Source organism: Aplidium turbinatum, chromosome 7 (assembly GCF_918807975.1).
Source record: "Aplidium turbinatum chromosome 7, kaAplTurb1.1, whole genome shotgun sequence".
Classification (NCBI taxonomy): Eukaryota; Metazoa; Chordata; class Ascidiacea; order Aplousobranchia; family Polyclinidae; genus Aplidium; species Aplidium turbinatum.
Window position 1 is genome coordinate 2,782,512 of NC_137478.1, and position 26,386 is coordinate 2,808,897.

Consider the following 26,386-nt stretch of genomic DNA (forward strand, 5'->3'; position numbering starts at 1 on the left):
CTTTTCATCTATTTAAGACATTTTGTTTCTTCTACAAAGTTTAACGTCATGTATTGTAGTAGATGAAGTATTGTTTCAAAGGTGTTTGCCCAGAATCCTTAATGTCGTTCCGGTTACTAGCTGTGTCCGTGGTCAAATATTTTGTACAGTGCACCCACCCAGATAGCAAAATCTGTCAAATTTTACATTGATTCAACGTATGCAGACGTTGAATCATTGTAATAATGACGGATTTTGCTGTCTGGGCAGGCTCAGCAGGAATACAAGGCGACAATGGAAGCTGCCACAGCGGCGAAGTTGGATGCAGAGAGGAGGAAGCATGAAGAAGATCTCCTTCGTCTGGATGGAGACATGAAGAGGATGAGAGGAAAGCTTAAAGAGGTGATGAGGACTTTCGGAAGTTAATTGTCATTTGTTTATATATGAATTGTTTTTTCAGACTATATACGAATAACTTCTCTTAGAATATTTAAATCAATCTCAAGAAAATGTAACACAAGCAGTGGCGTATGCAGGGGAGGGGCATTGAGCCATAAATTTAGTATTTGCTTAGTCTATGGAAGCATTATTAATTGCTTTGACAGTGCTATTCAAAACATGTTAAATGCTGTACTCTACTTCGTTAAATTACTGAAACATTTCTTTAAAATGGGGGCGTAACCTAAATTTCCCCCCCTACGTAAGTCACTGAATACAAGTCACAAGTTCAAAACCTCGCTGTTAAAAGTGTTTTTTTTTAAACCCATTATGCGTCATACGCAATACGTTTGTAATGCTTGGAGGTTTTGGCGTAATGTTGCGAGATTTATGAAAGAAATCTAAATATCTCAAAAACTTGACGTATTAGAGAAAAAATATATAGCCTACTCGGATCCAACTCAAAATTATATCAAAAAGTATGTTTGCTTTTTTATTTCAACGATAAGGTTTACACTTAATTTTGTACTTATATCGTGACATTGTTTTGTCATGTGATGACACTCCCATTATTTGGTGTTTAGGCTGAGAACGACGCCGAACTAGTGAGAGCTCTCGCTGACAAGGAGAGAGATCAAAGAGAAGAGGAGTTGAAAATAAAAGAAGAAAGAGCGAGATTCCACGATGCTCAGTGAGTCACTTGCAGCAAGATGATATTTATCTGATTGTCAAAACTTGACGTGCAAGTTAAATAATAAAATTGTCATGGTTTATTTATTGTCACTCTGCAACAATTTAGTTCAGCAAGCCACAAGCCAGATTCCCATCTTATTTCTTATCCATTCATTTGTGCGTCTATCAGTCCAACTGACCCTTGGGGCTCGTCTGTATTTCAAAAGCATTGACCATATTATCCTCTAGTGCTTGAAGGTGGACACGAAGATTGGCTTCCTTGCCTTCCCGTCCACTTCAACTAAATCGTCAACCACCAGGTGTAAGCCTGTATACGACGAACAATATTCTCCTCCAGTAGTAGTAGTAGTCCAATTTTAATCCGTTGATGTCCCCAATCGCCTTCACACCCTGCCTTCACATCGATCTGTCTAACTAACGCGTCCTCTCTTGCCAAGCCCACCTTGCTGCTTTCCTCCTCAACTTGCATTTTCCACGTTTTCTTGGGTCTTCCTTGTTTTCTACGACCTTCCACTCGCAACTCCAGCGCTCTTTGCTGGTTTTCGTAATAATTTTTTTTAAAGAGATAATTTTCTTGAATCATAGACATTGGTCTTCGTAAGGTTTTTGTGATGAACCAATGTCTATGGTTTTCATAATGTCCACGTTTCGCTTCCGTAGAGCGCAACCTTCCATAGTTTTTGCTGGCTGTACTTTGAGATGGGATAGCGCAGCTGATAAGGCGCTCGCTTTCCAATCATCCAATCCTGGTTCGACTCCCAGTTTAGGCTGGTTGTTAAAAACACCGCTCACTTCTAGCCAGGGTGTAATAAATTGGGTTGGCGTAGTTGCTGAAGGAAAGGCGGCCGAGAGAAAGGAACTGGCCGCCCTACTCTCATTAGTGCCGAAGGCTTAGTATAATGAGAACCTTATCTTCTCATCTCCCGATGCTTGGATCAAGTATAGGACTCTCCTTTACCTTACTTTGAGGAAGCCGGGGTCGAACCAGGATGGCATAATTGGAAAGCCAATGCGTTATCCGTTCCGCCTTCTCACTGCAATGGCTTCAGCTGATTGTTGAAAACACCGCTTACTTCTACCTAGGGTGTTATAAATTGGGTGGGCATAATTGCTGCAGGAAAGGCGGCCGAAGGACTTAACTTGACGTGCAAGTTAAATAATAAAATTGTCATGGTTTATTTATTGTCACTCTGCAACAATTTAGTTCAGCAAGCCACAAGCCAGATTCCCATCTTGTTTCTTACCCATTCATTGTGCGTCTATCAGTCCAACTAACCCTTAGGACTCGTCTGCATAACTACATTTCAAAAGCATTGATCATATTATCCTCTAGTAGTAGTAGTAGTCCAGTTTTAATCCGGTGAAGCCCCGTTACCGAGGGTGGCCGGATTTACCTCAAAGTGCCGCAATCACCTTCACACTAGGGTGGCTCGTTTTTTAATTTTTTTTTAATTCTTTCGGGGTAGTGGGGAAATGGTGCCGATGAGTGAGAAAACGCTCATGACAAAGTTTGAGATTCGTAACAAATTGTCTTCAGCCTCCTCGTGGGGCTCAAAAATCGAAAAATGGGGTCAAAAACGCAATTTTTCCAAAAATATTTTTAGTTTGGGTAGATATAATATTGTTTAGGTATATCTAATTAACCTAAAAACAAATTGGAGTCATTTGAACTATTCCTTCAGCTTCCTCACAGCTTCTGAAATTTTCCATTTTGCTGAAAATTTTGCATTTTTGTTTGTGGTTACATAACCACAAACTTCGTCGTGACGTAAATTCAAATAAAAAACGTCACTTTTTCCTATCAAATTAACCCAATTTCCTTAAAAAAATACGCAACAGCTCAGGGCAGGTCTATAAAGAGAAATGCAATGACGTTTTGTTGTTTTTTGGTTATGTAACCACACACAAAAATGCGAAATTTTCAGCAAAATGCAAATTTGGAAAAAAAGAATTAAAAAAAAAGTTCAAAAACGAGCCACCCTACTTCACACCCTGCCTCCACATCGATCTGTCTAACTAACGCATCCTCTCTTGTCCAGCCCACCTTGCTGCTTTCCTCCTCAACTTGCCTTTTCCACGGTTTCTTGGGTCTTCATTGTTTTCTACGACCTTCCACTCGCAACTCCAGCGCTCTTCGCTGGTTTTCGTAATAAAATTTTGTAGAGGTGGTTTGCTTAAATCATAGACATTGGTTTTCGTAATGTTTTCGTGATGAACCAATGTCTATGGTTTTCATAATGTCCACGTTTCGCTTCCGTAGAGCGCAACCTTCCATAGTTTTTGCTGGCTGTACTTTGAGGAAGCCGGGAGTCGAACCAGGTTTGCATAATTGGAAAGCCAACGCGTAATCCGTTGCGCCTTCTCACTGCAATGGCTTCAGCTGATCGTTGAAAACACCGCTTACTTCTACCTAGGGTGTATTAAATTGGGTGGGCATAATTGCTGCAGGAAAGGCGGCCGAGAGAAAGGAACTGGCCATCCTACTCTCCTTAGTGCCGAAAGCTTACTACAATGAGAAACTTATCTTATACCCGACACTTGAATCAAGTATAGGACCACCTTTACCTTTACTTTGAGCTTGTTGGTAATGTTTTTGATTTCCCAATACTGGTGAGGTTAGTTGTGATGCTCTGTGCTTGTCCTAGTCTTGTTTTGATGCCCGGTATACTGTATCCATCTGCAATGATGTAAAATTCCAAGTGCTGTCAATTTTTACTTCTCGGTTTCCATACATTGTCATTACACATAGCCATCTTGGCGTTGTTAACTGAGAGACCCATCTCCAGGCTGACTTGTCCTTCTCGGGGATTGATCTGACCTGTTTGCGCTTCTTGATGGCGGTGACGCTGATCAATCAACTCCCGCCAAATGAGTTGTCTCCGGCGAGCGGCGTAGAATAATTCCCAGCTTTCTGGCGTTACCAACTTTCCAATGGGTACCTGCTATGCCGAACACATCAATCTTCATTTTCGCCGCTTTCACGTTTCCTTGCTGAAACATTGTTTTCACATTCCACGCCTCCACGTTTATCAATCGCTTATCTAGAGGGTTGTTGACGAACTGAGGTAGTTCTGTGTTGAAGTAAGAAAAACAATTGAAAATATTTTGCTTGCTTCTGTACGAATTTTAGGTTTTGTTTCCTGCTTGCAACGGGATCACATTATTTCCCCCCCTCAACATCGCTGCTTTACAAAGGAAAGCTTATAATTGGTAACATTTTTGAAAAACGTCTTGTGGCCCGACCTGGTATCGAACTCTGGTCCAGAACCACTAAACTTTTTGTAAGTCATGTAAGTTGTTAACGTGGCTTGGTTTGGTCGTGAACTTAAACTGTGTAAGTAGGAATGTTTTAGGGTAAAAACCACACTTAGACTTGACTTTTAAAGTTTCTCAATCATAATTATATAGCGACAAATCACTGATCACACCACATGAATTAATACTCTATTGTAGTGTTGAACAACAGCAGTTGAAATGGCATTCGCAATTACCTTGACAATTTTCAGCGGTATTTAAAATGCCAATTATAATGAGGAGATTAAGCCAGTAGTCATTCAACGTATAACTGTCCATTACATAGAAGGTATCCTCCTTGGTGCTTGTGAGAGAGCTATTCATGCGCCAGTGAAAGCATCAGAGAAAGCTTATTGTTTTGTCTTTAGAAACGACGCATCACTTTAAACCGATCTTAGTAGATATGTTGTTAAGATGCAATTTTGCTACAATTTTTTGTGCCGTAATTTATAAGATAATCACGAACTTTGCTCTTATTATTTAGTCGTTCTGTGTCTTATTCTGTACTATTTTTACGTTCATTTGACGTGTTGTAACATCAACACGACATAAAATGAAGCAACCTGCCGAAACCGGTTAAGATATGGAATGTCCATGTTTTTATATAAACAAACCCCTTGTGATGGTGAAAGCCCTGACTGGCCATTGTGCTGGTGTATATACAGACGCTATAAGCTGTGTGTGTTGTGGTCTTGATGTGGAGTTGTAGGTTATGTAGACCAACGCAGTGCAGTCTTTATTACATTGATATAATGTATAGGAACATAGAAAAAACGTAAAAATAGCGATGCAAGAATTAGGAAATTTTTAACACGTTGATACACAAGATTGAGCACAAAATTTTCTTATAATATTGAGGCAAAAATAAGTAGATTTCGTGATTATTTCAGCACATAGGTTTGTTGATGGTTAAATGTTTTCTAAAGAAAGCTTAAAGATTTGAAGTGATGGCAACTTTGTAAGTTAGTGTCACCTTGAACTAATACACGTCATGATTGCATCGGGAAGTAGAACAATCCGGTGAGTATATAAAGGAAATCATCGGGATGGGATGATAAAGATAAAGCTTTTGAAATTTAAGGATGACAATGTAGTTTAGCATGATTTGAAACATTTATTTTTGATGACCTAGAAGCATTGAAGCTATCAATCAAATTCACTCACATGTGACTGAGCTATTCTCAGGTTAAGATTCTTTTTATTATTATTTGTTCATCACAGGAGCGGATAGGATACTAATATACAAATAGATCATCATGATTGAAGTGCTGAGTGCAGTACAGATACTTGCATTCCAGCGAAACACCACAGGGTCAGCTGCCACCCTCTTAGTCAGATGCCAGCCAGATGCTTTTTTACTCTTAGATTTTTTGAACTTTAAAAGATACTTTGCTTTTAACCATCTCAATAAAAGTTCAAATTACTTTTCTAATACTCGAGTCAGCAAATCAGTCTTTTTTTAAAATTATAAATGAGTTGGAGGCCTGATTGTAAACCGAGCCTTCGTTTTTCACGGTCATACAGACCGGATCCCAGCGATACAGATCCCGTGTCAATCCTTACTACATTTATGTACTTATACAATTTGTATAATTTTGTATTATGTATAATTTTGATCTAATTCTCTTCATAAGTTGCATAACAATAATTGTAGTTATGACTGCTCGTAGACTTAACTTGGCTGCATCTTGACAATTTTAACCTTTTTTTAAAGTGAACTACCGTATTAGCTGCTGTCAATTTTGCTGCACTGATTATAAAGTACTGAAGAGGATTCAAAGTCCGAAATCGCGACCTACAACATGATATAATTTGTTATTTGGTCGTACATTTACCTTTAATATACTGTTTCTTGAAATAACACAAACTCTTTTTAGATCCCAAGCTGCCATCCGAGACCTGGAGCGGGAGCTTGGAGCAACAAAGCGAGGAATGCAGGACAGGGACGCGGCTACCAGTAAGGAACGGAACTACAACAGAGCAAAGATTGAAGCGTTGCATGATAAACTGAAGAGATTAGAGGCAAGTTCTTCTCGTTGAACAAACGTTGCTCTCGCAGAATGAAACCTTTTTGAAATGAATCTGTTTGCAAAGAAGTTATGGTAATGGCAATCTAAATTTGCCGTACATCTTACGCTGCTCTTGCAACAGTGCTGGTAATGTTAAAACTGTACCGGTATTAACTAAATATTACTCTCTGCTTTGTGTTATCAGTCTTTTCTGGTTTGGATTTTGGGGTTATTTTTGTGAGAACACTGCTTGAGTTGCGAGTACAGTAGGTGACTGACATATGCACTGCTGTTGAAGATTTTGATTTAGTAGGTAGGAAGGCATGGATGACAACTTTTGTCGCCACTTTCAGGAAGGTGTCTTGCCAAGTCACAACAACGTGCCTTCTATAGGTGTCGAACCTACACCCACTTGAGCCTCGTCCAGTCTTGATTATGCGAGCAATTTCGAAGCGATTTTTGTAGATTCAAATGACCGCGCTTGCTAAAGGGAACATTTTTGTGACTTGAAAAATTAAATGGAATTCAATTGTCCCAAATAGTCTGGGAGCCTACGACAGAAGATTTCACCCCATAAGGTACAAAAGGTTTGACCCCTTGAAGTTACTGGGGTCAACCATGTCACTCACAAAAAGTATGGAAGATTGACCGCGCCGGGTGGATCTGGTCCCTAGAGCCCCCTAAAAAGCCCAAAAAGGGGATTAATTTCACCCCATAAGGTACATGGACCAAACTTGGTGAAAACGAAGTTCTATGTCAGGACATCACAAAAATATCAAATCTAACAATATTTTCGAGTGGAAAGGTGATGTAAGACCTCCCCGAAAGTGACTCCCCGGGGGGTTAATTTCACCCCATAAGGTACATGGACCAAAGTTGGTCAAAACGAAGTCTTATGTCAGGACATCACAAAAATATCAAATCTAACAATATTTTCGGGTGGAAAGGTGATGTAAGATGCCTTCAAAGTGACTTCCCTTAATGTGACCCCCTCGGAAGGTTTATTTCACCCCATAAAGTACATGGACCAAACTTGGTCAAAATGAAGTTTTATGTCTGGACATCACAAAAATATCAAATCTAACAATATTTTCGGGTGGAAAGATGATGTAAGATGACTTCAAAGTGACTTCTCTTAATGTGACCCCCTCGGAAGGTGTATTTCACCCCATAAAGTACATGGACCAAACTTGGTCAAAACGAAGTCTTATGTCAGGACATCACAAAAATATCAAATCTAACAATAGTTTTGGGAGGAAAGATGATGTAAGACTCCCCTAAAGTGACCCCCCAGGGGATTAATTGCACCCCCATAAGGTAGGCTACATGGACTAAAGTAGGTTAAATCGAAGCCTTATTTCACGGCATAACAAAAATATCAAATCTAACAATATTTTCGGGTGGAAAGGTGATGTAAGATGTCATCAAAGTAACCCTAAGAGGGTTTATTTCACCATAGAGTACATGGACCAAACGTGGTCAAAACGAAGTCTTACAGGTCCTAGGACACCACAAAATATCAAATCTAACAATACTCTCAGTTGGGAAGATGATAAAAGACCTACCCAAAAGTGAATCTCCTCCTATAATTTAATTTACTTCATCCCTTACTCGAACCAACCTTGGTGTAACGGAAGTGCTATGCCAGGACAGTACCAATGGATTAAATCTAAAAATATTTTTATTTAGGTTTTGGTGAAATACATTCACAAGCTGTCCCATGATGCATGAAATGGAACTATAGCCTACTTTACAAAAAGTTTTTGTATAAATCATATTCAGTCAATCGAAAAAAGGCAACAGGACATGACAATACATGGCTTTGTAACACCAAAAACAGAAAGTAGGCCTACATGAGAAGCATATAGGCTACAGTAGCCAGAAAATTGATCGAAGATCTTGATGCGACCACTAAATGTTGAATTAATCGAACAACTGACTATCCAAATCAAAACGTTTCGAAGTGAATCATTTGGAACGTTAATTCAGGCAGTAATGAACATTTTCCAGCTGCTACAATAAATAACCCAATAAACCCAATGTAGTAAATTTTTGTTTAATGCCAATTGCTTCATGTCTCTAATCAGTTATTGTAACTGTTCATTCATAAACAGAGATTGTTTGTGTAAATGTAAACGGTCGTTTCTTTATTCTTCATTGTCACTGCTGTCGCTTTCACTTTCTTCGTCTTATTTGGATAGTCAGTTGTTCTATTAAGTCAACATTTAGTGGTCGTATCAAGATCTTGGATCAATTTTCTGGCTACTGTAGCCACGGCTCCGATCCCTATAGGACAGTGGGGACATGTCCCCACCATCTTTTTACATGTCCCCCCCATCTTTTTACATGTCCCCATCATCTTTTTACATTATTTTTGTAACGTAAAAGGGAAAATATTACCCGAATGTCACAATTTTACCAGTCAAACGTTTAAAATATATTGAAAGGAGGGGACAACATTTTTGTTTTATGCGAGGAAGCCCCAACCGTAGTAGAAATGTTTTATTAGGCAGAGAAACCCTGGTGTAACTCGCAAATTGTATTTAATTTGGTTACGCCAGGGCCACACAGTGCAGAGTTTTAGAATTACTTTGAAAGAGTCGTACAAGCATGTAGTGTAGTAAGTGTAGCTTGTGTTACTTTTGTATAAGAAAAAAGCTATTTTTTCAGTTATTATTACATTGAGGTTAAGAGCTGCTGAAATGTCTTAACCGGTTTGGCAAAAAATTGTATAAAGGAAAATCAGCAGTTGGAAGGCTGGCAGGCAGCTTTTTTTCAATTGAAAAAACTCTTACCCTACCCAATTTTTAAAAGACTTGTCACGTTCCAAATCGTCTTCAGTATGGACATGGCCATGGTCAACCTCCTAAACTTCAAGATCGATCGGTCAGAGTATTTTGCAGTCATTGACAGCTCGCAGCAAAATCTTACTGACTATTTCAAGTCGACCGATCTTGAGCACTACAAAATTCTACAAGAATCACTGTTTAGTGGAAAGCTACAATCACATTTGGTAGACGATTATCTTCAGTTCTTTGACACAGAGTCCCTTGCACAAGATTTTTGAATGATATTCAAGAAGATACCATCCGCTGTTCGGCAAATGTTTCCGCAAGTGGAACTTTTGCTCATATCACCAGCCCGCTCGTGTTCAGCTGAACGCTCATTTTCAACTTTGCGACGTATCAAAACTTTGTTACGATCTACCATGACACAGAAACGGCCAAATCATGCAATGGTCTGCTATGTGCATAATAAAGTTTTGAATTCGATCAACCTTCGTTACAAGCCAAGGATCAACCAAGGACTTCGTTTTTAATTCGCCGGAGACTCGTTGCCGAGTTGCAGTGTTTGGACTTCTGCTGTCCAATGCTGACACTGACAATTAAAATACATCGCATTAGACTTGTAGCCTATCTACTGTAGGCCTATTTGTTTGTTTGTTGAACAGACCCCAATCTTTCAGCTCGCTTCGCTCGTCTGCCCTTTCCTAGTAAATGTCCCCACCAATCTTAGAGAGCGATCGGCGCCCATGACTGTAGCCTATATACTTCTCATGTACTTTGTGTTTTTGGTGTTACAAAGCCATGTATTGTTATGTCCTGTTGCCTTTTTTCGATTGACTGAATATGATTTATACAAAAATTTTTTGTAAAGTAGGCTATAGTTCCATTTCATGCATCATGGGACAGCTTGTGAATGTATTTCACCAAAACCTATATAAAAATATTTTTAGATTTAATCTATTGGTACTGTCCTGGCATAGCACTTCCGTTACACCAAGGTTGGTTCGAGTAAGGAATGAAGTAAATTAAACTATAGGAGGAGATTCACTTTTGGGTAGGTCTTTTATCATCTTCCCAACTGAGAGTATTGTTAGATTTGATATTTTGTGGTGTCCTAGGACCTGTAAGACTTCGTTTTGACCACGTTTGGTCCATGTACTCTATGATGAAATAAACCCTCTGGGGGTTACTTTGATGACATCTTACATCACCTTTCCACCCGAAAATATTGTTAGATTTGATATTTTTGTTATGCCGTGAAATAAGACTTCGATTTAACCTACTTTAGTCCATGTAGCCTACCTTATGGTGTGCAATTACCCCCTGGGGGGTCACTTTAGGGGAGTCTTACATCATCTTTCCTCCCAAAACTATTGTTAGATTTGATATTTTTGTGATGTCCTGACATAAGACTTCGTTTTGACCAAGTTTGGTCCATGTACTTTATGGGGTGAAATAAACCTTCCGAGGGGTCACATTATGGGAAGTCACTTTGAAGTCATCTTACATCACCTTTCCACCCGAAAATATTGTTAGATTTGATATTTTTGTGATGTCCAGACATAAAACTCCATTTTGACCAAGTTTGGTGCATGTACTTTATGGGGTGAAATAAACCTTCCGAGGGGGTCACATTAAGGGAAGTCACTTTGAAGGCATCTTACATCACCTTTCCACCCGAAAATATTGTTAGATTTGATATTTTTGTGATGTCCTGACATAAGACTTCGTTTTGACCAACTTTGGTCCATGTACCTTATGGGGTGAAATTAACCCCCCGGGGGGTCACTTTCGGGGGGGTCTTACATCACCTTTCCACTCGAAAATATTGTTAGATTTGATATTTTTGTGATGTCCTGACATAAAACTTCGTATTCGCCAAGTTTGGTCCATGTCCCTTATGGGGTGAAATTAACCCCCTTTTTGGGCTTTTTAGGGGGCTCTAGGGACCAGATCCACCCGGCGCGGTCAATCTTCCATACTTTTTGTGAGTGACATGGTTGACCCCAGTAACTTCAAGGGGTCAAACCTTTTGTACCTTATGGGGTGAAATCTTCTGTCGTAGGCTCTCGGTCTAAAAGTAATTGTCGTCGTTGATTAAGCACTGAGATGCAGTTTATGACGTCATAAAATGTCAGACTTATAAACTGTTCATTCAGATAAAACGTTCTTCCGAAAGTGAAGTCTTTGTTGAATGTTTGTGTTTCTCATTGACGCCTCTTCACTTTGTCAAGTGGCTCAGGGCAGGAACGCTCAGTTCAGTTGGTTTTTGTTGCCATTTCTATTTGTCCGGTTGTTTATAAGGTTATGTTTGAATCTACTAGTTAGCGCGCTTGTCAGCCAAGGTCTGACGTCAAACTGCTCTGGAAAAGTATTAAGTTAATACTTAAAAAGGGTAAGTAATTATTACTTGCTGCATAAATCCTGCACTGTCCATCCAAAGATTTTATGCTATTTGCTTTGGATGGAATGTATCTTGTTGTCACTCTTGAAGTGGGCTGGTCACTTTTTGTGTAATTGCAGTCTTTTTATAAAATTTTTACAATAAATGTTTCTAAATCACCTAGAAATAGCGATGTTAGCTTGTTAGCATTTGGATCTGCTTATAATTACTGGTTTAATCCGGTTTTAACTGGTTTGATTGGGTTGAATAGAAATGCTTTGTATGTAGCCAACACAGCAACGACTTTAGACGATAAGAAACACTGAATGAAGGACAATTAAAAAGCTTTCACTTTTATTTTGGCCTCAAACTTTGAGGCGAACTCTGCTGTTTCCCAGTTAGTGATCAGTTCCAGTGAAGAGCAGTCGAATGGTACAAGAGGTTCTCAGTCTGATGTTATGCTTGCTTTTACATTATGGCGTTTTTGTGAGGTTATTTCGAGCAGAAGGGGTTAAGGATGTTTCGCTTACAGATAACGCTGCATTTCATAGCTATAAGGTTTTGATTGACATTGCTTGAGAAAGGATGTAGTTAAAAGCGATATTTTCCATGCATTTTGTCGTTTCATGATAAGTTGTATCGTGATCCCATCACTGAAGATGTAAAGCGTTATTGCTCAGTTAGGGGACAACAGAGTGCACCTACTTTGGATTGTTTGTTAACAATCAGAAATATTTATTTGTCAAAATAGTTTGAACAACATCTATATTTCTATATTGTTAAATTATTGGATTTTTTCCCAAATGCTTTTCATCATCGTTACAATATTGATGGAGAAATGTATCACAATCATCACACTTGACAACATAGAGCCTAACCAAACTAATGGAAGTTGTTGAGGGTTAAAAGTTCCAATGTTCAATTTGTAAGATGCAACCTTCAGCTCGGATGGTCTTATCTTATGATTATTAAAAGTAGACCCACATAGGATTATTGATGTTTACTGAGATAATGTAAACTGAATCTATGTTAGAATGACGGATTTTGCTGTCTGGGTGTAGTGTAGCGTGCTATTGTTTAGTAACGTGGCTTTTCAAATCTATGTAGAATCTACGTTTGGTGCTTATGACAGTTAATTAGTGCTGTTTTGACGTTACATTTCTGAAAGGTTACGTTCCAGTATGACCGAGACATCGTTTACTGACGATCACTCGTCTGATTGGACGAGCAGTAGTGCCAGACGCTTCAAGACTACACTGGTGCTTAGTTTGTTGAATGCTGCTTAAACATTAGTGGTTTGTTGAGAGTGGGTAGATAGTTTCAGGCGACTCAGCTATCTTCGGTTGCTACTTATATATTGCTTGTACCACAGACATGCTTATATATTTTAAGCTAAAGCATTCGCGATTCATGTAAATAGTCATTAGTTTTCCTTTAGCAGTTGCATCATTGATGTTGTTTATGGCGAAGTTTTTGTCTCTCGGCAGTGTACTGTAACAAACATAGACACGTGCTTCGCCCATAAGGCCGGGCCATTAGTATTTCACTCCTAATTCATGTCAAAGAGCTCTCGACGGCTGCTTTTGCCAAAATTGTTTTATTCATTTTTATTTCTTCCAAGTTAGATCCCGGACACACGGTGCTCTAGAGTCTAGGCAATTAGATATTTCTGAACTTGTTTTATCCTGCTTCATCTTTATGATTTATCTTCATCTTAGGAGGAACGAGCCAACGAGCTGGCCAATACCATGGATGCGGAGGCAACTGCTGCAAAAGCTCTTCGTGATCTCGCTCATGCTGAAGAGGAGATTGTTGCACTGGAGGAGCTTCTACGCGCCCATGAAGGAGTGGAGGTGATGTGACAAATAACATCTTTCTGTAGTTTCTTCGCTCAATGTCTTCAGGGCCATTGTTTTAGTTCCTATCCTTGGACCTGTCTTCACTCTAATTCCCTTGTATCTTTTCTATCATGTTTATACATTTTGTTTACATCTTGTTGATAGAGTTAGAGAATAGATTTCTTTTCTCATATTCAAGGATGGACTTCTACACGTCGTATAATCATCCAATTGTTGCTTTAGTGCATGTACGCAATATGCATCACAGCACCTGCTGCTTACTCACGCAACCGTTAAATCCACAGCATTGAAGGTAAAAAACACATAACTTGAAATCAAACAATAAATGCTGTTAATGCCACAAAAAGTACTCAATGCCAAGCGAAAAGCCAAGTGGACCGAATTACATCAAAATTAGTTAAAAGTTCAGTAAAAATATTAACAGCCTGTTTCACCTCAATAGAATCATCAGAAGGAACTTAATAGGTGAAACAGGATGTTAAGGTTTTTAGTGAGTTAGCATCTAATTTTGATGTAACTTAAAATGATATATTTTTATCAATTTTTCCACACTTTCCTTGACTCCAACTTTACACCTGTGGTTGTAAGTCGAGTATATTTGTATTAATTCGATGTTAAATGCCGTTGTTGCAATGTGAAAATCTCGATGCTTCCCTTACCTCAAAACAGGGCGTACGAGGACGAGGCTCAATGAAGAAACTCAGGGACACTCTCGCAAACCGGCAGAATGAGGTGGACAGACTGAAAATTGCTCTCCGCGGACGCAACACTCTGTCCCAGGATGAAGTGAGTTAATGGATTTTCTTCACTTTTAAATACGTCGAGGATTGTTTGCTCCCTACCTCATGGTAGCTTATTTTTTTGTAAGTTCATCCATTACGGTCGAATGTAGGCTGCTGGTTGTCAGATGTTTGGCATTACGCCTTCAAAACGATAAATTAATTATCGATTTGATGATCAATTAGATCGATCGCCTGCTGGACGAAGTTGACGCCTTGCGGAATGCCTTGGCCTCCAACAACCAACACATACGAACCATGTGGCCCGGATACTATTATTATGTCCCGGAAGGAGGGGACCCACCTGGACGCTGGGTGTGCAACAAGGGACGGTCCAAAAGCGGTCCTCCCGTTCCCACTGGGGTTCATGTTCAAGGTAAGTGCGATCCTATCCTTATATTAAGAGGGATCCTACAATTTTGAACAATTAAAGTTTCATGTGTTTATGCAGCAATGATGTTTTTTTATTATAGCTTTTATTCATCTGCAGCCGTGACAGGTCAATTTTTACAGCTAGGTTAGCGTTTATTTCAGTCATTTGTAGCCCGTGCTTTATGTGTGGTGCAATTTAGCAACCCACTTTGTGCTTTTTGTATTCTCAGTGTTGGTTTCTTATTTCTGATTACTCGCTTGGTGTTGTCGCTAGCATTCCATGCATGATTGATGTCTCTTCTTCAGGGATCCCGGTCGATCCTTCATCTCATGGCCTTCAGCCAGGGTGTCCCGGTATGATTGCCCTCCAGGAAGATGGGACGTTTGTTCTTGTTCCGTTTGAAGGATTATTTTGCAACGTTCCGGAACATCATGACCTGGAAGATGAAATCAACGAGCTTCGGGTAACGAATTGTTCCTGCACGTCACCATATCAATGAAAACTTCCAATTGGCAGCTGGTTGGAATAAGATCTGAAGGACTCGTTTTTAAATCTTATCGTAAACAAGTTAAAAACACCATGAAAAGCATCATGAAGCAGAATAATTCAAGTTTGACAGACAGCGTAGTTGCCCACATGTAAGCGGCCAAGAGAGACCCTTTGCTTTCGCTAATGTCATATCATTTTTGTTAAACAAGACAATTTTATTTACGCTGGAACCGAACCTACACCTTATGCTTTGCCAGATTGTGAGTTCAAGCATCAACATTATACGTTAATAATAATGATGATGATGTTGCAGGATGCCTTAGAGAGGTGCAAAGAGAAGAGAAAGAACAGCCGGATGGAACTGGAAGAAACAATGAAACTTGTTGGTCCTCTGGAAGAGGGAGAGGCAAGATTGCATCATCTTAAGGAAGTCATTCAATCCCATGAAGATACGATAAAGAAGTTAGTTGAAGATGAGAACCGGATGGCAAAAGAAAAGGTCGAAACATCCAGGGAGTTAGCTGACGTGAAGGACACTCTAAACAACAAGCTACAAAGAAAGTAAGCAAGATCTGATTGCCATCGAAACTAGCTTTTAACCATTTACGTTTTATTTTCAATCTTGTCTCTCACGTTTTTATCTTTTCGCTTAGTTGTTATGATTTATTCCTTGACCTACCAGCATCCATCTCAATCACGGGAAGCTTTTTTAATAAATGTTTCTCTTAAGCTTGTTTCATGAGACTTTACAAATGCGACGAGCATTGATGAAGCTGAAGCTTAGGCGACGGTTGCTGCTTGAGAGCTAATCCGCAAGGCCATACCGCCATAGGAGATATTATGATGCTTTGTTTATTTTAGTGGCGCTGTGTTTTCTATTCAGGCATCAGTTGGAGGAAAGAGTGGAAAATCTTCTTGGAGAACTGCGCACTGAAGAAGCGTTGATACAAAAGGAGGAGATGCAAGAGGAACTATCATCCCTTGAAAGAACAATCAACAGGAGAAGAGCAGAACTCAAAGATGCGGAGAGGTTGTTCAGGGAAACAAGGGAAGAGTCGGATAGATCGGAAGAGAAGGTATGAAAATGTTTTTATTTTCTTGACTTTTGAAAAGCACTTGAGCATATGGAGAAAGAATATCTCAAGATCAATGATTTAGCTTTTATGGTTTAGTTTTTAACTTGTGTGCAGTCGAGCAACGCACCTCCATTAGGCTCCACTGAAGACACTTATCCCTTCTTTGGTATATGATGCTGATTGCTTATGTGTTGAGGCACGCGGATAATTTTGGTACAATTTTGGAACTTTAAGTAGACAATATGTTCCTCTCAGGCGGAAATCATGATGAAGAGGTTTGAAAGTGCCAGGAACGGATTGCACGACGTGGAACAAGATGCTGAGGAGCTGGAACGTCAAGCTTCGGACACCGGAGCAAAATTAGTGCGGGCACGCAAAGAGCTGAGGCAGCTGCAGGAACAAGTCAAAGACTCAGAGGGCCGGAGGATACAGCTGGATGACCAGTGTAGACAGCTAGCGAGGGTCAGTGTTGACTCCACTACTTGTCATATTTGGTCTTGTAACTTTTTTCCTTGTACTTTCAGATTATTATTAGTATATGTTTCATTGACTTCATAAAACAATAATGCTGTGTTTAAATTTGACCCAATCAAACCACTGACCACTTCATTTGACAAATAGCCGCTATAGCATGGCGAAGGCCATGTATGTGCTTATATCTAGGCTTGTGTCATGCGTCTAAGATTATGTCTCGTGGCTAAATATTTAGATTAACTGCACGACAAGGCAAGAGAGTGTCAAACTACGTGTTCATCTTCAAAGAAATTGTTTTTCTTAAAATACAACCTACGTTGTCTCGGCTGGAGTTGAACAGACGGACCTACGCATGTCAGGCGGACGCTTTCACCACGCGGTCACGCAGCCGAAATAATTTGGTTAATTCTGTTTTTTTTTTTTTTCTTTAGTTGGTCACCAACAAAGAAGCTGAATTTACCGCCTTGGAACAAAAGACTGACCACATGACCGGAAGTTTAGAGAGACTCCAGTCGGAGCTGATCTTAGCGGAAGAGAAAGAAGCCGAAAGACTGGCTGCTCTAAGGGAGAGTGAGAAGGTGACATGTCGTTTTTATATTGAACAGTGAAGTGCGATGGATTGTTTCAACGCTTTTGCTATTAGCTGCTTCAGTCGACGCTTGAAATCACATTACACTTTTATTTGCAAAAATATTGAAAACATTTTGCTTGAACATTTAAAATTTAATTTAACATTTTTTCTACATTTTACCGTCACCAACAGCATAATGGCTTCCAAAACAATTTTAACCATAAAATCATTGACTTGAATCAAAATCTACCTAGTGAGCTTTCAAACATTGTTTGCATTGCTTGCTTTGGTTGGTGGGTCATCATTGGTTGCACTGTTAGCATTTTGAGGAGTGACAAAGGATGGGCTTTGGATTGGGAACAGAAAGAATTCCTGAATCTCTTCTTGAACTTTTTATACTTTATAAAAGTTTAGCTTTTTGTTATAAAAGTTGTTCTCATTTGGAAGATGTTTTTTGTGTAACGTTTAACTTGCATTTTCAGATCATGTTATGATAAAAAAATGTTTGTTTACCATCTTCAGATCCTCTCGGAACGAAGGGAAGAGATGAGCAAGATGAAGGATCAAGCTCTCACCCAACGAGATGAAGTGGAGGGCCTCGACAGGATGTTGGGGAAGAAAAACACGGAGCTCCAATTGTTGCAAGTATGTTTTTACATCGCTACAAGTGCAAAGCTCAAATGTTTCTCGGTTATTCAAACGGCTCCGCCTTTCTTTAGAATGCTACAACAAAAAATATGCTAAAGTTGGTTCGACGCTTGGCTAAGCTGGCTTTCAATAAGCACCGCTTTGCTCCGTCTTGGGTTCAATAAATTAGATAGGGGTAAAGGAGTAGTAACAGAGTGGAATCAGCCACCACTACTGTACATTGGTGACGTAGGTCTTAGTACAACGAAAGCTTATTTCCTAATACGGAACACTAGCCAATTGAGCGTTGGGCCTTTTTTGTTTATATTATTATTTGTGCCACTTATTTTGATAATTAAGTCACGTTTTCAACAGTTTTCCTCTCTATCAGTTTTAATTCTGGGTTTTGCTTGAAAGCAATGCTCTCTACCAACTACGATCTTCTATATATTCTCTCTCCAACATACTTCTCTTCACGCCGGTTCTTTTATTAAAACCCAATATTAGTCAGCGTTGCAAATCTGCTACAGTGTTTTGTTGGTAAATTTTTGTTTCTTTGCATCAGCATTGCTTTTCCCTTTCATGTTGAAAAACATTAACCCGTAAATATAAATAATAACCGTTCACAACAACTCTTTCTCACTACCGTGCGGTGGTGCAGCCATGTGGGAGAAGTCTTGTAGCTAGCAGATCCATTATGTCGTTATTGTTTTGTGACGTCATAGTCTGTGTTGTGTTGTTCTCAGGAGAACATCGAGCAGCATCAAATTGAACTTTCCAACGTCCTGAAGGAAGGGAAGGCTGACGTTCAGGAGAAACAAAAACAAATAAAGCAATTGCGCCACGATGTGGACGATTTAATATCTACAAAAAGCGATTTGGAAACCCAGGTGGGTAGTGTTCAATCAACCATGACCACAAATCGACCCGGTTTCTGGCGAAGTAGTTTGGTTGTTGTAAAAACCTTTAAGAATGTTGGCAAAGTAGGTGGTTTTAATTTTTAGAGCAAAATTTTTTAAACGTTTGGTCCTGTTGTGTACAGAGTCCTAAACACAAAACTAAACTCAAATTCAGCAAACACTTAGAAAACTCTATCTCACTATTTTTGTATTATCCCACTGAAGATGGAAATAGTTTAGTTATGAAACGTTTGCTAAATACAATTATAGTGCTGCACTTTAGATTCTGTATTTTCAATTGAAATCTCTCAACGTCCTTGTTTATAACTTGTTCTTTAAAATTGAACTCCACAACCATTCCATCATTTCAAGACTTATCACACGTCTGTTTGCATCTATTTCCTTCCACCGATACTTCCTTTCTTTTTCAAGCTTGCGTAAATGAAAATTAAATATTTTGCCGTCTGATTTCACCACAACGCATCAATATGTGGATGTTTTGCGAGGGATAAACAAATATCTAACACTTAACCATCCATCATTTGAGTTTTCACGCTAGTAATAGTTAGCATGTCCCTTGTTGGAAATATATTGTAACCACTCAGTATTCACTGTTCACATTGTGCAACAGCGCGCGTCTTCATGCGGTGTCTGAGTCCGTGCGTCATAATTTCTATTCTTCCATATATGGTGATGAGTTGACAATCTTTGCAAGGTCACGTGTATTGCGTCTCCAGGTATCGCGGCGAAAGAGCGAGATAGCCGGAATACGCGAGAGCTCGGACAAAGCATCAGAGGAACTACAGAATAGGATATCCGATGTCAGCAAGTAAGTGGCTATCTATCGAATTATCTAATTCTATTTGGTCAATTTCTATTGGAATTTTTCTCCATAAAATAATCATCTGGTGTTCTGTCAGTCAACTGTGGAGATGCGATTTTATATGATTTAGTGTTTTTTAATTTTTTTTTTGTATTTTGTATTTTTTCTCAGATTTGTGTTTTTAAGTTTATCATTTTTTTAATATCGTAAGGGGGTACCTTTTTTTTATATGGCCTCCCTTATCGTGGCCCTTCGGTCATGCATGACCATCTGGTTTACTGCCAATTGATGTTTACCACTTCTCCACTGTTTATTCTGAAGCAAACATATTTTAGAGTGACCTGATTAAATTTCCTGTTGTTCACAAGTCCATTTGTGAACTTGCTGGACTACAAGGCGGTTAATTTGAAAGGGCACATGGTCAAATATTGATACAGGGTATCCGTTTTCAATGGTCTTCTATTAGTTTAGTCCACTGCCTATTGAAAGAGACAATGTTGGACCAGTAGTAGCCAAAATAAGTGGAATCCCCCTTCCCCAATAACACCATACCACGTTTTTACTCTTTCCATCATCTGTTTCTGTATTTCACAAATAGACACAAATGACCTGTTCGTTGTTGCGGGTTCGCTGTGGTAGTAGCGGTTTGTCACAAGGTTTCAAAACACAGTTCCCTAGGCATGTGCAATGACGAGCGGAGTTGAAACAAGTGTCGTTTCTTTGTTAGGAATACTTTCTGGGAAACTTTCCTTTCTTGTGGGAAACTTTCCATCAGTACTAAATTTTTTGCGACTGGTGGTTGTCATGGCTACTCTTGTCTTCAGACAAAAGTCTGAACTGAAGCACATCCTTGAAATGGTGGCTTTGGAGCAGCAGGAGCTGGACAGCTTGAGGAGGCAGCATGAAAGCAAGTCGTCGGAGCTTGCGGATACACAAAGAAGATTACTGGAGGAGAGAGCCGAGTTGGAGAGGATGAACAGTGATGTTGGAAGGAGGGAGGCTGATTTGAGCAGAGTTAAACAGGTTAGTGGAAAAGTAGAGACGTTGGCATGAAATAAAATGTTACAACCAAAGAGAATATTTGACCACTTTCAATACATAACACGCGTAATAGTAGTACCCCATTTTACCTCCAATTCAAACTGTCATCTTTTCTTTGCATCTATGAGAGTTTTACTTTTTCCAGGGCGTTGAGAAGTTGCGCTCTGACGTCGATTGTTTGACGTCACAACGCTCAACTCTCGAAGACACTGTGACGTCATTGATGAAAGAGAAAGACATTCTCTCGAACACCGCGTTAAACTTGGAAGACAAGATACAGCTTGGCAAAAAGGTAGCTTATTCACAATGCCTGTGTGAATGATATTAGTGTTATGTCACAGAGTAGCGGCATTGTTGCTGGTTTGTTGAGCGAAAGCATAACTTGAGCAATCATTACTGTGTTGGTCGTTGACTTGTCCACGGAGATATCGTATTGGACCAACGGATCGGACTCGGATTCGGAATCATATTGACATGTTTGTCTTAAGTGCGTTGAGAATAAGTTCTTGTAGGTGTCGGCCATGGTGCAGTAAAAATGATGTTATTTTTACTTACAACGTTTTTTTACATTAATTTATCGTTAACATTGCTGATATTTTGTATTTTATTAAAAAAGAAAATTTTGATATCAGAACTTATACGAGATTCGAACTGGGATCGAAAAATCCAGTGCCACACTTGATCAGCTTGAGCAGGAGCTGAGTCACGTCAGGAAGGAAGTCTACCAGTCGAACCAGCAGAAGGCTGTTCTTAACAAAGAGGTGAGAGTGGCGCGTTCAATGCATTGGAGGCTCGAATGCTTATCGTATCTCTGCTACTTGTAAAGATGTGGAGTTTTAAATGCAGTAGCAAATAAAAATAGCGGGTGAGAACTCTGCGGCATGGATTAGTGGTGCGATACTGATGAGCTCAGCCTCATGGGCGAAACACGTGTCTATCGCTGTCAATTCTTGCTACAATCGACTGCCGACAATGAAAAGTAATCACAGTTGTTTTATTAAACCGTGAAGAATAATATGGTGTAAATCAAACAATACAATCCCAGTGAGCAAGTCATGCGTAGGTCGAGATTACTTCACAATTGGAGATGCAAACGACCTGTTTTAGCCTGATGCTGCAGTATCAGGCTAATTGTGAAGTAAACAACGATCATGCTGATAAAAACGAAAACTCAATCTATCAGGTCAAGGTGTTAGTGCTTGTTGTGTTAGTCAAACAATTTGAAGATAGAAGTTTTTCATGGCCTGTGTTCCAAACATGATGCACGCTGGAGGATATTGCATATTGTTCATCTCATCAAAATATATCCTTCTGAAATCCCTCTTAGATCGTCACAATGAGCGCGAGTGCCAAAGACACAGCCGCAGAAGTGGCATCCTACAAAGCTGAGCTGCAAGACACACAAGAACAGCTTCAACTGTTGGAACAGGTAAGTCCACTTAGCGCTGCAATCTGGATTGATAGGTGGTTAGTTTCGAGTGCTACAGGATTCCGGTTCGATTCCTGGTCATCATCATCATCATAATCCATCGTCGGTTTGTTCCCCACTAGTGGGGGTATATATATGTAATGTATCAGCTATATGTAAAAAAAAACATCTGTTAAAAACTCTCTCGATTGACACTTGTCTTGTTAAAAGCTAGCCCATTTGGAAGGGTAAACACTAAACAGTGCACATTAAAGTATAGGCAAATGGACTTCGACACTTTACTGTAGTATTGACCAACGATAATTGAGTAAACTTTTAGAAATACAAGTAACTTATCATGATTGGCTGTGTCACTACAGAATTGGTGAGTGCTAATGTTTTGGTTGGGCACCAGGCTCCTTTGAAGCAAAATGGAGAAAGAGACCATTGTTCACCAATTGTGCTTTGTTTTTTACAGTACACACATTGTATACACTCAACACATTCCACTTAAATTGAAAAATGCATCGCATACTTCCCCATGATTCCCGTTTCTTGTGGTTTTATCATCATCTAATGAGCGTTATTGAGAGGATGAATGATTTCCTTGAGAAGAACTAATCGATTATTGAAATCTGATGTGTTCATCCTCTACATCTTCCACCTTCAGGATCTCCGCTCCAGCACCAAGCAAGTCGATGACATCACAATGGAAGTGATCACGCTCAGGGAGGAAATGAAGTCGCGATCCCAGGAAGTTGATCTCCTCAATCAGCAAGTAAAGAGGAAGAAAGAGGAGGCACAGAGAGCAGAGGACCTCGCTAGAGACAGGCGAGAGGAGCTCGAGGACAAAGAAAGGGTACGTGGATTGTAAAGTCATAATCAAACCTTTTCATGGAGAGTTGAGCTTCTACGTTCTTTGATGTCAACAAATAAATTGTTTACTTTCAGGAAATTGAGCGCCTCTCACGCGACATCCAGCGGGAAGATGACAGGTTATCCAGAACCGTGGCCGAGCTCAATAGCGACATCCAACGTTTGCAATGCGAGTTAGCTGAAAACCGGGACGAGTTGGAATCCACCATCATCAAAAGAGACACTGTGAAGAGAGATATGGAAAGGCAGGACAACAATGCATTTCTTCATACATTGGAAACATACCTTCAGCTTTTTATTTACTCATTTAATGCGAGATTTACATGTGGTATTACAGCTCCAAAAGTTTTTTTTTTCATTGAATATGTTTTATATATTTTATCGCTGCCATCAATTACATAATCACATTTTATTGTTGGTCCACGCGCCTATCATAATGTTTCTTCTAACTGCAGACAGTTTCAGTGCAGATGCATAGTGCTGCAGGTGAGAAAAAAATCCCATGAAATGTCATCCGTTATTAGTGGGCTTGGAGTAAAAGCACAATCCGGTGACATTATTGTGTTTGGTTGATCCTCCGGGGCAGCGAACCAACGTCCATTAACTCTAATGGCTTTGCGCTAATTCTCTGAAATAAGAACAGTCTTCATTTCTATTCATTTTAATGGATTTTATTCTCATCCTCCAGGTTAGGAAGGTTGGAAGATAAATACGAGGAGACAGAATCTCGCATCGAGGTCCTGGAGGCGAGACTGGCGGAGCGGGAAAGAGAAGTCCATCAACTTCAACGGGAGCGAGCTGATGTTAAAGGAGCCCTTGCCAGCACGGAGGGAGAGTTAAAAGCCACCAAAGTAGAGTCTGACCATGAAGTCCGCAGATTGCATGAAAAGGTGAGGTCATAATTTAAATCCATTTTGTATGCTCAACTTCAGCAAGCTTCGGCTTGCTGCATCTGCCAATATGACGCTACACTGGATGGAAGACAAGTGCGATTGTTCATCTGATGTTCGTTCCAAATTGTCTTCGACAGCATACAAGAATTTGGGTAAAAAAAGCGAAATCCTAAAAGTCTTCTTATCATCATCAACCGGTCGTGCCTCTGCTGGCAGATGTTCCCACACCGCTCAATCTTTCGCTAATCTCATCTAACTAATCTGTTATTCAAGATCCTTCTTTTCCGCATTCCTTTAGCTCGCATTGATGAAATAGTCTGGAAAAATTATGAGATGCCTCTGATTTTTGCGATTTTGAGATTTATAAACATAAGTCTTTTACAGATATTAGATATTACATGTTCCATCAAAGAAGTGAAAGAGAACTAAAATTTATCTTTCTAACTGTGACGTAGATTGACGGCCTTAAAGAAGAAAATGAAAGAGCGAAGAACAGGAGCGAGAGTGAGATTGCGTCACTGGAGAGGATGGCCCAGGATCATTGTGAGCGAGCCACCAGAATGGCAAGCGAGCTCAATCAACTGAGAGCGGAACATATCAGAGTGAAGAAGGAAATCCGGTGCGGACATCTCTCCTACGTTATTTGCAACAGTTTCTTAAAACGTAGCCCACAGACGAATTGCAAATACTGACGTCGCCTTTCAGCATGATCGTTGTCATGTTAGCTTTACAAATGTAGATAGAAGATACAAACGACCTGCTTTAGCCTGATGCTACGGCTTCGCTGTGGTAGCAACGGTTTGCACTAGCTTTCAGAGCAGAGTTCCCTAGTCATGTGCAATGACGAATATATTGTATGTTAAACTTAGTTTTTCTAGGATCAATGTTTTATAGAGCTATTCAAATTATTTGGTAATTTTTTAAGCTGACTGCCTGTTTGAACACAATTGACCATATCTGTTTCATTCATTGAGTATTGTTGCCATTAATGAATCTTTTTTATATTCTGTATTTTATCAACAATTCTTCTTAATTAAAACGTTTTTTTTTGTTTTTTTTCCTGAATGAGAGAACGTTTGTTTGGTTGAGTTTATCTTTGTATTCTTTAGCTTCCTTGAGGAAGAACGGGAAAAACAACGTCTTGAGATGCAGAGACACTCCCGTCGCATCCGTGAGGAAGTTGACGACAAGGTGGAAGAAACCGTTCAAATCCTCGACTCCTCCCATTCCGGAGCTGTAGATGACATAAAGGAGCTCTATATGCAGAAGGAGAACAACGAGAAGAAGATCAACACCCTCCGAGAGGTGAAGAGGATGATGATTTTTACTTTCAGATTATTTCTTCATTTGTTTCTGCTTCTTAAAGCAGGGGTTGGAAACTTGTGGAGAGCCGTTGAGCCCACCCCTAGCGTTGGTTATGTCTAATCCACAATTAATTGTTAAATACCTCATTAAAGTGGTCAACGTGAAATACAACGCAAAGCAGAGCTAATCCAAGTATTTATTTTCCCTAGTATGTCTTTTTGATTCAATTTATTTTGTCAAATTTTACATCAGTGCAATCACATATACAGAAGAGATAGGTGTTTCAGCATAGTGGCAGCTTATATTTTTACCTGTCATATATCAAATAGTTCTGGAGATATGCCTCGTTGTGGATAAGATCTTTGTCTTCCACAGATTCAAAGAAGCCGATCTCCACAACGGAGTTATCCTTCATCCCGGAGGCAGGATAGAACTATGCAGAACCTCCAAGAAGATCTTAAAGCCAAACAGGAAGAGATCGCTCTTCAAATCCGCACACAGGTACGTGATGATCTTTCATCATCATTTCGTGCCATCCATGTAAAACAAGAAGAGTTCAGTTCAGCAGACCACAGCCCTAAAGAAGGCCGTAGGCATATCTCTTTAGAGCAGCTTTTTTCGTTTTGCCGAGTCCAACTCTCCAATCTAGAACGTTGTCGATACACTCTGTTCTTTTTCCAGATGCGGTCTAATGGACCAAAGCAACTCCTTTCCACTTTATTATTGTCACATTTGTTGAGCTTTGCTGACTTTCGCAGCTAACAAGGATCTGTTGATTGCAGATGTGTAAGCACAGAGAGCAATGGGAGGCAAGGAAGTTACAATCGGAAGGAAAATTGAGATCACTAAAGAAGAAAGTCGACACGTTGGATGAACTGGTAACCTTTTGTTTTAAAAAAAACAAAAAAACTGTTATGTTCCCTAAAAGTGGTCGTGTAGGCTATAGGCTTGTTAGAAGTTAATTTTCGAAATAAAAAGTTTTTTTGTGCTTAAATCTGAGCTTTTGTAAGCTTTCAAGCGATATATATTTTAATAGTGCCGGTAGTGCCGTACCTCAACCATTTTTTGGGTGTTCATTTTTTTCAACAGGCTTTAAACACACACAGGTTTGCAGTTTGTTCAATGGCTGTCACAATCATATCAAAATAAACTGATGTGATATGGCACTCACTCGGCAGTCACTGTGCAAATCAAGCATGTGTTTGAAACTTTCTAATGCAAGTGAACACCCCAAAATGGTCACCATACTCCACTATATTTCAATGCGATAGATTTTTTATGTTTTGTATTTATATTACGTTATGATAACTC

The 26,386-nt window shown here is 39.6% G+C and overlaps 1 protein-coding gene across 1 annotated transcript in view; it reads left to right on the forward strand.

The window, feature by feature from the left end:
* Positions 1-26,386, forward strand: part of LOC145774087 (centriolin-like) — a 40,802-nt gene that overhangs the window by 13,909 nt on the left and 507 nt on the right. Inside the window, exons 19-43 of the mRNA XM_082585235.1 lie at positions 250-381; positions 1,002-1,108; positions 6,282-6,426; positions 13,301-13,435; positions 14,111-14,227; positions 14,407-14,596; positions 14,899-15,056; positions 15,396-15,643; positions 15,966-16,158; positions 16,414-16,620; positions 17,064-17,210; positions 17,726-17,848; positions 18,577-18,720; positions 19,467-19,558; positions 20,377-20,575; positions 20,739-20,885; positions 21,226-21,354; positions 21,921-22,022; positions 22,672-22,860; positions 22,953-23,122; positions 23,566-23,767; positions 24,226-24,389; positions 24,880-25,075; positions 25,451-25,576; positions 25,858-25,953. Of these exons, the coding sequence (XP_082441361.1) occupies positions 250-381; positions 1,002-1,108; positions 6,282-6,426; positions 13,301-13,435; positions 14,111-14,227; positions 14,407-14,596; positions 14,899-15,056; positions 15,396-15,643; positions 15,966-16,158; positions 16,414-16,620; positions 17,064-17,210; positions 17,726-17,848; positions 18,577-18,720; positions 19,467-19,558; positions 20,377-20,575; positions 20,739-20,885; positions 21,226-21,354; positions 21,921-22,022; positions 22,672-22,860; positions 22,953-23,122; positions 23,566-23,767; positions 24,226-24,389; positions 24,880-25,075; positions 25,451-25,576; positions 25,858-25,953 (3,858 nt within the window). The remainder of the gene's footprint in view (positions 1-249; positions 382-1,001; positions 1,109-6,281; positions 6,427-13,300; positions 13,436-14,110; positions 14,228-14,406; positions 14,597-14,898; positions 15,057-15,395; positions 15,644-15,965; positions 16,159-16,413; positions 16,621-17,063; positions 17,211-17,725; positions 17,849-18,576; positions 18,721-19,466; positions 19,559-20,376; positions 20,576-20,738; positions 20,886-21,225; positions 21,355-21,920; positions 22,023-22,671; positions 22,861-22,952; positions 23,123-23,565; positions 23,768-24,225; positions 24,390-24,879; positions 25,076-25,450; positions 25,577-25,857; positions 25,954-26,386) is intronic.